Source organism: Heterodontus francisci, chromosome 41 (assembly GCF_036365525.1).
Source record: "Heterodontus francisci isolate sHetFra1 chromosome 41, sHetFra1.hap1, whole genome shotgun sequence".
In the NCBI taxonomy this organism is placed as follows: domain Eukaryota; kingdom Metazoa; phylum Chordata; class Chondrichthyes; order Heterodontiformes; family Heterodontidae; genus Heterodontus; species Heterodontus francisci.
In genome coordinates, this window is record NC_090411.1 from 11622379 (window position 1) to 11634698 (window position 12320).

Consider the following 12320-nt stretch of genomic DNA (forward strand, 5'->3'; position numbering starts at 1 on the left):
TTTTATCTGCAGCACCTGTAGAAGAGTCTGTCACTCTAGAATTGGCCTTTATAGCCACTCCAGGCGCTGCTCCACAAACCACTGACCACCTCTAGGCGCGTATCCATTGTCTCTCGAGATAAGGAGGCCAAAGAAGAAGAAGAACTCACATCTAAAGCAATTTATACATCCACATAAAACACAGAAACATAGAAAATAGGAGCAGGAGTCGGCCATTCAGCCCTTCGAGCCTGCTCCGCCATTCATTATGATTGCAGAGTTAACATTTCAGGTCTGTGACCTTTCATTGGAACTGACAAAGGTCAGAAAAGAATTAGGTTTTAAGCAAGTGAAGGGGGTTGGGTGGGGGGATGGTTGCGCAGGGAGTTGGTGGGGAAGAGAACAAAAGGCAAGGTGTGTGATAGGGCAGAGGGCAGGAGTGATTAAACAACATAGCTGTCCTGGGATAAAGGCAAAGAGTGTGTTAATGCTTGTGATGTCACAGAACCGTATTTATTTTCTTCTCAGATTAAAGCAGTGTGCTTTTAAGACTCTGTTAAAAATAGACAGAGAAAGAGAAGCTTTTGGATTTCTGAGGCACAGTGTGCCAGCTGCACTTGTTACCTAGGCCACAGCAGGAGAGAGAGGTCACAATGTTTCAACTTAACTGTGTGGAAAAACCAGCTGAAATCAGTTTTGAGAGACTCACGAGTGAAACGTGCTACTGAAGAAAAGAGCTGTCTGCCTCTCTCGGCAAAAGTTCCACAAGGAGCTACAGACCAATTTAATTGCCTAAGGAGGAAATAACCCTTTGAAGAGACTGTTTGTATTGCTGAAATAAAGTTTCAATTGAGAGACTGCCAGTTTTAAAATTCAAGTTGACCTATTGTTGTGCCCATCGTTGAAAGAACTATTAGAATTAGTATTAGAACATTACAGCGCAGTACAGGCCCTTCGGCCCTCGATGTTGCGCCGACCTGTGAAACCATCTGACCTAAACTATTCCATTTTCATCCATATGTCTATCCAATGACCACTTAAATGCCCTTAAAGTTGGCGAATCTACTACTGTTGCAGGCAGGACATTCCACGCCCTTACTACTCTCTGAGTAAAGAAACTACCTCTCACATCTGTCCTATATCTATCACCCCTCAACTTAAAGCTATGTCCCCTCGTGTTTGCCATCACCATCCGAGGAAAAAGACTCTCACTATCCACCCTATCTAACCCTCTGATTATCTTATATGTCTCTATTAAGTCACCTCTCCTCCTCCTTCTCTCCAACGAAAACAACCTCAAGTCCCTCAGCCTTTCCTCGTAAGACCTTCCCTCCATACCAGGCAACATCCTAGTAAATCTCCTCTGCACCCTTTCCATAGCTTCCACATCCTTCCTATAATGCGGTGACCAGAACTGCACGCAATACTCCAGGTGCGGTCTCACCAGAGTTTTGTACAGCTGCAGCATGACCTCGTGGCTCCGAACCTCGATCCCCCTACTAATAAAAGCTAACACATCATATGCCTTCTTAACAGCCCTATTAACCTGGGTAGCAACCTTCAGGGATTTATGCACCTGGACACCAAGATCTCTCTGTTCATCTACACTACCAAGAATCTTCCCATTAGCCCAGTACTCTGCATTCCTGTTACTCCTTCCAAAGTGAATCACCTCGCACTTTTCCACATTAAACTCCATTTGCCATCTCTCAGCCCAGCTCTGCAGCCTATCTATGTCCCTCTGTACCCTACAACATCCTTCGGCACTATCCACAACTCCACCGACCTTAGTGTCATCTGCAAATTTACTAACCCACCCTTCTACACCCTCTTCCAGGTCATTTATAAAAATGACAAACAGCAGTGGCCCCAAAACAGATCCTTGCGGTACACCACTAGTAACTAAACTCCAGGATGAACATTTGCCATCAACCACCACCCTCTGTCTTCTTTCAGCTAGCCAATTTCTGATCCAAAGCTCTAAATCACCTTCAACCCCATACTTCCGTATTTTCTGCAATAGCCTACCGTGGGGAACCTTATCAAACGCCTAATGCTCAGCTTAATGAAGAGGTTCAGTTTTTTGCCAAGAATGCTACACGACTGATGGATTTAATCACTTGGTTTGAATCACCATACATCACAATCCACAAAGCTTACAATAAAGTAATGGATGGACTGTTCTGGGCTGAAGCACAGTCAAACAAACAACACTCTGATGGTGCTGAATTAAATGCCAGTGCTCAACAGGTGTTTTCTTACATGGCAAAGAAGCTCAAAGAAGATTACTGCTACAGGGAAGAGTCAAGCAGTAAAGAAAAAGCGACTCAGAGGTTTCAACAACCTTCTGCGGTCTATTTGATGCCTGCTGCAGCCGAAGTATTTTGAATACCTATCTACTAAGAGACTATTTCATCAAATCCGCATGGCAATTTCAAGTGGCATTTGATTATTTTCACATTAGAATACCTCATCCATCAGGAATGTAACTCACAAAGACTTATATGACAGTTATTTACTTATTCTTAAAAAACAGCTAATTTTTAAAAATTTCTTTTTTTTAAACCAGTTAACCGTTAGTTTTTGACTGTATGTGTGTGAATAGGGGAGTTAGGTTAAAATAAGAAGTTATAAGATCTTTAGACATAGCTTTATCTTAATTGTGTTTAAGATTTAGTTTTAATAAATAGTTAATTTGTTGCTGTTTAAAGATACCCGGTTTGATCTGTTTTATTTTGGGTGTTACTAGAGTGTTTAATTTGGCTGTTTTCCAGTTGGGTGGGAAAACTTTAATAATATGCTGTGACCTGTGGAGTGATGGGACTGAATTGACAGTGCATTGCTCCCACCTCGGTCGTAACAGTGGTGAAAGACAAAGCATTAGTCCAGAGAGAGTGTTAATAGCGGAATAATGAGCAGCCATATTCCTGGTTTAAAGATGTTTTCTCTTTTCTGGACTCTCTTGGTGGAGCATCCAACAGGAAAGGTTTAACGATCATGCTGAATGAATGTAGGTATGTGCATTTTGATGAATTAAGTGAAAGTACATATGCTTGCGTGTGATAATGTCACCACACGATTGTTTTGCATATGCGCAGTTCCAGTCAGGCGATCTGCACGTGCACAGACTCAGCCAGGTGGGGTCTGCCAAAGGAGGACGCTTTTTGATGATGTCACCAGGGTGAAGTGAACTGTGCGTGCAGGAGCAAGTGAAATTCGGCCGATGTGCAAAATGCATTTCTGGTTCATTAGCAGGAATCACTCTTTGTTAGGTTAATCATATACTGAAGTGATGTTGGATGGACGAACATTTCTATTTTGATAGAAACTTGTAAAAGACCCACCCAGCAACAGTGAAGAAGGAGTTTTTATTTTACTAGCTTCTGGTAAATAAATACCAGGTACCTTATTCATTGCATGTGCATAATATTATTTATTCACATTTCACCCTTACATAAATATTCTCATGTGATATGGGGTTTCAGCTCTTTCCCAATCATCTTGTTAGATTGTGACTTTTATACTGGAGGCCAAGAAAAGAATGGCCGCCTATAGAAAGTGCTGTGTTTGGTTTCTACCAGCACCAGATGACTCCAGCCCTCATTATAGCCTTGGTCTAGAAATGGTGAGAGTGTCTGGCATCGAGGAAACATTTGACCAATGCAACTCCAAGCAGCCTAGGAAAACTGAAGTCCCTGGTTTGGCGGGGGGTAGGGGTGTGGGGGGGGGGGGGGGGGGGGGGAAGCGGTGGGGGTGCACTCTCCAGTGGCACAAAGAAAGATGATTGTGCTGATAATTCAGCTGCTTCCTCAAAGGCTCTCTGTCATAAGGCCAGATGTGTGGCTGCTTGCTGATGGCCAGCTCACTTTTGGTCACAGGCCCATAGCTCCTCAAAACAGATGGCAGCAGCAGAGAGGTGCAGCTCAAGGGGATTCCGTACCTTTGAACCAGGCACCATATCAATCTCAATCTGACAGTTGGCATGATTTTGGGTGGGGTCTTGTGTATCTACCTGTCAGTGATACAGAGCTGGGGTGATATGGAAACACAATATCTTTATTTAACTTTTGCTGTACCTGACCTTGGGAGTGTTTGATGAGACAGTGTAGGTGGAGCTTTAGTCTGTATCTAACCCCCTGCTGTACATGATTAGCGAGTGTATGATGGGAGAGCGTAGGGGAAGCTTCATTTTATATCTAATCCATATTTGACAGACCCTGGAATCGTTTAATGGGATGGAGAACAGTGAGCTTTATTCTGTATCTATCAAGCTGCCTTTTAACTGTCACATTAAACACTGCCAGACCAGGTAGAGCATGGGTTAGATACAGGGTAAAGCTCCCTCTACACTGTCCCATCACTCTCTCCTAAGTCAGGTGCAGCATGGGTTAAAGAGTAAAGCTCCCTCCACAAAAAAAAGAAAAAAACGGGGGTTAGATACAGAGTAAAGCTCCCTCTACAAAAAAAAAACGGGGTTAGATACAGAGTAAAGCTCCCTCTACAAAAAAAAGAAAAATAACGGGGGTTAGATACAGAGTAAAGCTCCCTCTACAAAAAAAAAATGGGTTAAAGAGTAAAGCTCCCTCTACACTGTCCTTCAAACACTCCTTGGGCAGGTACAGGGAGGGAATGGGTAAGATGCCAGAATTGGAAGAGTGCAGGGCTCTCAAAAGCTTGTAGCTCAATAGGTAACAGGACAAGATAGAGATTTCCCAATCACACAGAGGCAACCCTACTCAGGCCACTGAGGATGCAAGAGGAGGAAGAGAAGGTGGTATGTGTCACTATTGCCCCCCAGCTGCCAATTCTGCAGGTGCCACATGGGTTTGATGGACGTGGCACGATTGTAGACAATGAAACAGACAGTCGTGCAAACCCACCATGACTGTCATGATCCACAGAGCACGAACAGCACTAATCTGCCTGGCATCACCCTCTATCGTCCCGGGAAGGATTGCTCGCTTCAAGTCCAGGTCACCTCTTACCAATTACAACCTCTGGGTTCACCCTTCAGCCTATGCTGGGCTGTCAACATCCCTCGCGTCTTGCCGGCTGGCTGGCTGTGGGGGTGATGGGGGGTTGGAGTAGCTAGCTGGCCCTGCAGTTGTCTCACTCGCAGGGCGGCCTCACTCTGCTTTTAGCAGTTCCCCGTCTTGCACTACCACCATCTTTACTACAGGACACACGCTGAAGAGGCTGTAGTTGCTAAATGGCTGGAAGTGCATATGGGTGAGAAGTTCAGATCCTGCAGTGTCACTGTCTGCAGACACGACCTTTAAATGCACTACTTACAAATATGCTACGTCCATGTTTGAATAATGTACAAGCTTCGCACAAGTCTGTGACTCTTAATATTTTGTATCGTGCTGCTGCAACAAGGGAAACACAATTTGTTGATGTAAAGAATCCACTTTGAAACTTGCCACTCTTTAAAGTATAATTTGTAAATATGAAGTGCTGTGACAGGCCTTTGAAAAGAGCAACTTAAAATTGTATTGTTTTGGAAATTTACACAATGGAAATTGAACATTGACCTGTTTCACTCAGATGGTGTTTTTCTGGTGTTTATACAAAAACCCAAACCCAATTCCAGTTGTTCTCAGTCTGACATGTTTTCATTCTCAATAATTTTCCACGCCCCGGGAGTTGGGGGCACTGAAACCAGCCAGTGTCTCAAGCTCTGTAATTGGTCAGTCTCACCTCCAATCATAAACAGGAGCTGCAGGTGGTCAAGTTGGTGGATGCTGGGAGTTGTGATTACCTAACAGGCACCTGGGTCAAGGATCAATGGGCAAGGGGATGGGACTGTTACAGGGCAGCTGGAATATTATTGTAACTGCGGACATTTACACTGCTTGCATTTCTGTTTCTTCTAAGTTATCCTTCCTTCCGAGGAGGGGATAGAAGGTTATGCTTATGGGATGGGAATGAAGAGGGCTGGGAGGGGGCTCACGTGAAGCATAAAAAATGGCATGAACCAATGAGGCCCAATAGCCTGCTTCTGTGCTGTATCTTCCCTGTAATTCCAACAGCTAAGCTTAGTGTGGGGACACAAGACAGCCACCAGAAACTGCAGATATTCTGACTCCTGACAGCAATGAAGTTCCTTCTGATCATTGGGAGAGTTTCCCAGTGATTCGCTTATTCCTTGAGACTTTGTAAAGTGCCACACAGATTTTGGCCGACATCTCAACTCTGACACACAGTGAGTTACGTAGACACTCAATGTCGCATCAAACTCTGCACTGCTCTTAGTAAAGTAGATGGTGTCCCAGCGATTGGGCTGCTTTCTTCTATTTTCTTTCATTACAACTGATATCTGTGTTTAAGCAACAACCACAGAAGCAGATCCTTGCCTTTAATGAGCTCATGTTACACAATCCAACAGGAGTGCTCAGTCAAATTATACAACACAACTCCATTTATATGATTCTTTATTATTGAGTTCACAAATCATGACAAAACTCAGGCACCAAGCTGAGTTCTAGCCTGACTAAAGCACAGTGGTTTCCTCTACCAATTCTAGCTTTTAAATGTACATTCCATGCATAATAACACTGAAGTACAATACATTAAAAAAACACAATGCAGACTGCAGATAACATGGAGCTAAGGTACACACATGTTCACGAATCTCTCCCAATGATTCTGTTACCATGGTTACATGATCCACCCAAGCACTCTAATGGCTTTATTTCTATAGACAGTGACCAAATGTCCCAAAGCCTTAACACCTGAATAGTGACATTCCCACTTTTTCAGCTTTCCATCCTTTAACAAAGGATCCCTAGGATACGGATTGAAGGCTTCGAGTAAAGGCTGCAAGGTAGAATGTGATGAAAATCTTTTTATGCAGCAGTTGATAATGACCTGGAACTCGTTACCCACAGGGGAGACAATCAATGACTTCAGCAGGAAATTGGATGCTGCTTGTAGGAGGTAAACTTGCAGGGCTACGCGGTTCAGGCAGGGTGAGTGGGATTGACTGGACAGTTCCGTGGAGAGCCAGCATGGACTTGATGGGGCAAATGACCTCCTTCTGTGCCGTAAATGACTTTATGACTGTTACGTTCAGCAGAACTGAGAAGCTATTTTAACCCATTGTGTGCTGATCCCACAAACAGAGGTACATTGAAATACACGAGGAGCTTGAAGCCATGTTCCCACACCATCTACCAGGAATAGCACATCATGGAGAAATTGGGAAGCACTCTTTTCCATTTTTCCTTCCTTAGATTTTTGTTGCATAAGGGTTATGAAGCAAATGCAGTTAAGTGGCATTAAAGACAGAGATCCATCCAGCCTGATTGAATGGTGGTGCAGACTCAAGCAGCTGAATAGCCTCCTCCTATTCTGAATGTAATAGGCTTGAGGAGTGTTGCTATGGCCCTTCTCACATCACCCAGCAGGAATGTTATTTAAACAGAGGATTTAAAGCTGTTTTGTCATGGGATTTCCACAGGTCGTATCTACAGACAAGGCATGACAAAACAAGTGTACAGATTAACACTGCCGAACTGGCTCCCGATAATATGCTGAGTTTGTAACTTTAGTCCACGTACATTACCGATGTCTCACTTTCCAGTCGTGCTTTTCATGTCAACACTGAAAATGCCAGACTAAATTCCCATTAGAATTTCCAACGTAACTGAGTGTAGGTGCTTTCCATTTCATGACCTCACAATGTCCTAAAGTGATTCATAACTAATAAAGTCTGTTTTGAAGTGTAGGAAATGCACCAGCCAATTTCTCCACAGCAAGCTCCAACAAACAAGGTGATAAAGCACTGGATAGTCTGTTTTTAAGTGATGTTGATTGAGGGAAAAATATTGGGCCCAGGATACTGGGGAGAACTACCACCCACTCTTCCAGCAGTGGCCAGGAGATATTTTACATTCAAGCCGAGAAGGATGGCGGCCTCAGTTTAACATCGCATCCAAAAGATGGCCCCTCCGACAGGGCTGCACTCCCACTTTACTGCTCCTCCGACAGGGCTGCACTCCCACTTTACTGCCCCTCCGACAGGGCTGCACTCCCACTTTACTGCCCCTCCGACAGGGCTGCACTCCCACTTGACTGCCCCTCCGACAGGGCTGCACTCCCACTTGACTGCCCCTCCGACAGGGCTGCACTCCCACTTGACTGCCCCTCCGACAGGGCTGCACTCCCACTTGACTGCCCCTCCGACAGGGCTGCACTCCCACTTGACTGCCCCTCCGACAGGGCTGCACTCCCACTTTACTGCCCCTCCGACAGGGCTGCACTCCCACTTTACTGCCCCTCCGACAGGGCTGCACTCCCACTTTACTGCCCCTCCGACAACACAGCACTAAATCAGTAAACGTGCAATCTTATGTAATCTTAAGAAATAGGAGCTGGAGTAAGGCACTTGGTCCTTCAAGCCTGTTCTGCCACTCAACAAGATCTTCTACTTCAAATCCACCTTCCCACACTATCTCCATATCCCTAATTCCCTCAGTACCCAAAAATCTACCGACCCCTGTCTCAAATATATTCAATGATTGGGCATCCACAGCCCTCAGGTAGAGAATGCAAAAGATTCACAACACTTTGAGTGAAGTCATTTTTCCTCATCTCCGTCCCAAGTGGCTGACCCCTTATTCTGAGACTGTGACCCTCGTGTACTAGAGTCCCCATCCAAATGAAACGTTTTCTCAGCATCTACCCTGTCCTAATTGAAACATACTTGACTTCTGCTCATAGGATAATCATCACATCTCAGGAACTAGTGTACTTGCAATAGGGCAGTATGCCCTTCCTTGGGTAAAGAAACCAAAACTGCACATGGGACTCCCAATACCCTGTATAATTGTTGTAAGCCTTCTTTACTCCAATCCCTTTGTAACAAAACCCACCATACCATTTGCCTTCCGAATTGCTTGCTGTACCTGCACATTAACTTTGTGATTCATGTCCAAAGAGACCCAGGTTCCTCTGAATGCCAACATTTCCCAGTATCTCACCATTCAAAAATAATGTTTTTTTTTAATCTTTCCGACTGAACTGGATAACATCATAAGTCCCCACATTGTATACCACCTGCCATGTTCTTGTCCACTCACTTAACATCTCTCTATCCCTCTGCAGCCTCTTTGTTTACTCCCCACCGCTTACTTTCCAACCTAAACTTTGTATTGTCAACAAACTAGATACATTACACTCAATCCCCTCATCTAAGTCATTAATATAGATTGCAAATAGCTAAGGCCCAAGTACTGATCCTTGTGGTACTCCACTAGTTACAGCCAGCCAACTCAAAAATGTCCATTTATTCCTACTCTCTATTTTCTGTCCATTAACCAATCCTTGCTAATATATTCCTCCCAAAACCATGAGTCCTAATTTAGTGTAATAACCTCTTGTGGCAACTTATTGAATGCTTTTTGAAAATCCAAATACGCTACATCCACTGCTTCCTCCTGATCCATCTTACTAGTTACATCATCAAAAAATGACAGCTTTGACAAACACCATTTCCCTTTCATAAATCAGTGTTGACTCTGCTTAATCATAGTTGATTTTCTAAGTGCCACGGTACCTAGTCTCTAAACATAGATTCTGGCATTTTGCCCACTACTGATGGTAAGCTAACTGGCCTCTAGAAACCTGTTTTCTCTCTTTCTCTTTCTTACTGAGCTGGCCGAGTCCTGAAGGATACATTTGCCAGACTGGGCCTGCAACAGGTGGTGAGAGAACCAGCAAGAAGGAAAAACCTACCTGACCTCATCCTCACAAATCTACCTGTCTCAGATGTATCAGTCCATGACAGTTTTGGTGGGACTGACCACTGCACAGTCCTTGTGGAGACAAAGTCCGGGTCTTCACACTGAGGACATCCTCCATCGTGCTGCGTGGCACTACCGTTGTGCTAAATGGAGTAGACTCAGAACAGATCTTGCAGCTTATAGCTGGACATCCACAAGGCACCTTGGGCCATCAGCAGCAGCAGAATTGTATTCAACCACTGCTCCCCTGGGGCTCCAGCTCTCCCCGTTCCTCCACTGCTGCCCCAGGCTCAGCTCCCTCCCATGCAACTGCTTCCCTCATGCCCCCACCCTGGTGCTCCTGCTCCCCCCACCCCCATGGTCCTGTCCTGAGTGCTCCTTCTCTCTCCGGGATCCCGCTTTCTCTAGGCACTGTTTTCCCCATGTGCCTGCTCTCTTCATGCTGTACATGCCCAGTGCTCCTACTCTTGCCCTGCTTCCCTAGTGCTCTCTCTGGATTCCTGCCCACTCTATTGTTACTGCCAAAGATAGACAAACTGCAGTGAGAAGCAGATATATCCATCGCACTGATATCTACATGCAAATACCTGTTTTCTTAAAAGACATTATTAAAAGACTCGTTACATGCTGCATTTTTGTATTATGAGTATTATAATTTACACGATGGGCTCTATTTTTAGTAATCTGTTTGAAAAGGGGACCTTCAATCAAAAAAGTTTGAGAGCCACTGTCCTATGGCCACTATTGAAAGAACAGGGGAAGTTCTATCTGGTGTCCTGGTCCTGAACCAATATTTAAACATCAACCAATCTACTTCAACTGATTATCCCACCAGTTATTTTATTGATGACCAACATTACTGGCTCAGCATCGCCTCAATTATAAAATTCTCATCCTTGTTTTCATATCCTCCTGTGGCCTCACCCCTCCCTCAGCTCTACAACCCTGAGAGAGATCCGCACTCCTCCAATTCTGCCTTTTTACATATCCCTGGTTTTAATCACGCGATCATTGGCAGCCACGCCTTCAGCTGCCAAAGGCCCGAAACTTTGGTATTCCCTCCCCAAGCCTGTCTCTCTCACACCTCCTTTAAGATGCACCTTTGAAACTTGAGCTTTTGGCCGCCTGTCCTAATATCTCCTCGTGTTACTCGGTGTCAAATTTTGTTTGATTATTCTTACTGCTGTGATGTGCCTTGGAACATGACAGGTGCTATATAAATGCAACTTGCTGTTAGTTGATGAGATCCTGCTGTGTGCCAGTTGGCTGCAGCGATTCTGAAGTCCTCAGAACACAGACTGTACAAATGTAAAAATTGCGTCTTATTGCAGGACCTGATCTCCATCCACACAGGATCTCACACACTGTCTTGTACATGGGTGCCCTGATGCTTGGTTAAGTGGGTCTGCTGCACAAACCCCTTTCCGCACACACGACACTCAAAGGGTTTCTTGCCGCTGTGCAGGTACTGGTGCTTGGCCAGTCCACCTGAGTTTCGGAAGAGCTTTTGACACAGGGAGCACTCGAAGGGTTTCTCGACCGTGTGCGTGCGCAGGTGCTCGATCAGATTGCTGGACTTGGAGAAGCGTTTCTGGCACAGGGTGCAGTGGAAGGGCTTCTCGCCCGTGTGGACCCGCTGGTGCTGCACCATGTTCCCAGACGTGTAGAAGCGCTTCTGGCACAGGGAGCACTCGAAGGGCTTCTCGCCGGTGTGGATGCGCTGGTGTCGCCTCAGCTCAAAGGACCTGGAGAAGCTCTTGTCGCACACACCGCAGCGGAAGGGCTTCTCGCCCGTGTGGATGCGCTGGTGCTGCGTGAGGTAGGCGATCTTCAGGAATCCCTTCCGGCAGACGGAGCACTGGAAAGGCCGCTCGCCTGTGTGGACCCTCAGGTGCACCTCAAGGTGCGACGGGTAATTAAAGCCCTTGCCGCACAGCGAGCACGGATATCGGCTGGCGTCCCCGCTCTGGCAATCCGACATGCCAGCGTGAGCCGAACCCTCGGCCTCCTGCGCGGCCATGCTGGCTGATCCGGCAGCTGTGGGACAGATAGAAAGAAGCTGAGTTACAATCACAACGCTGACAGTGCCACGTTAGGAAGCACAGGAAGAGGTGGAGTCAGCTGCAGAAAGTTGCAAATGCACACAGATGGAGTGAGTGGGGGATGGGGAGGAGGAGCCACCCCTCACCCTCACCCTCACCCCGCCTCCCGACCGGAGCCGTCGCTTAATCCCCAGCCCCGCCCCAGGGGCCCTCAGCGCGCATGCGTCCCTTGCCTCTCCCCCTCCCCCCCCCCATCCCCAATACAGCGCTTTCAGTGTCGCTGAGACCTATGGGAAAGATCACCCGCCATTGAACAGACTTCCCTGAAAAAAAAAACAATTCTCTTTTTGTTTCTTTCCCTGCCGAATTAAAACCCGAATAATTATAGGTGAACTCTGCGATGAAATTATCAAGTTTTATGATACTTATGGCTCTGTGCTCACGCATCAGAGAATCATAGAATGGTCACAGACCTGAAACGTGAACTTTGCTCGTCTCTTCATAGATGCTGCCAGACCTGTTGAGTATTTCCAACACATTTTGTTTTTTATTA

The 12320-nt window shown here is 45.8% G+C and overlaps 1 protein-coding gene across 1 annotated transcript; it reads right to left on the reverse strand.

The window, feature by feature from the left end:
• Positions 1-6402: 6402 nt before the first annotated feature.
• Positions 6403-11926, reverse strand: LOC137353251 (zinc finger protein 583-like). Its single transcript, XM_068019327.1, has one exon. The coding sequence runs from the start codon at positions 11743-11745 to the stop codon at positions 11083-11085; it is 663 nt and encodes a 220-aa protein (XP_067875428.1). The 5' UTR covers positions 11746-11926; the 3' UTR covers positions 6403-11082.
• Positions 11927-12320: the final 394 nt, after the last annotated feature.

What these genes read in the sequence shown, in the direction of transcription:
- LOC137353251 (XM_068019327.1), bottom strand. Translation starts at nt 11,745, where the DNA reads ATGGCCGCGCAGGAGGCCGAGGGTTCGGCTCACGCTGGCATGTCGGAT.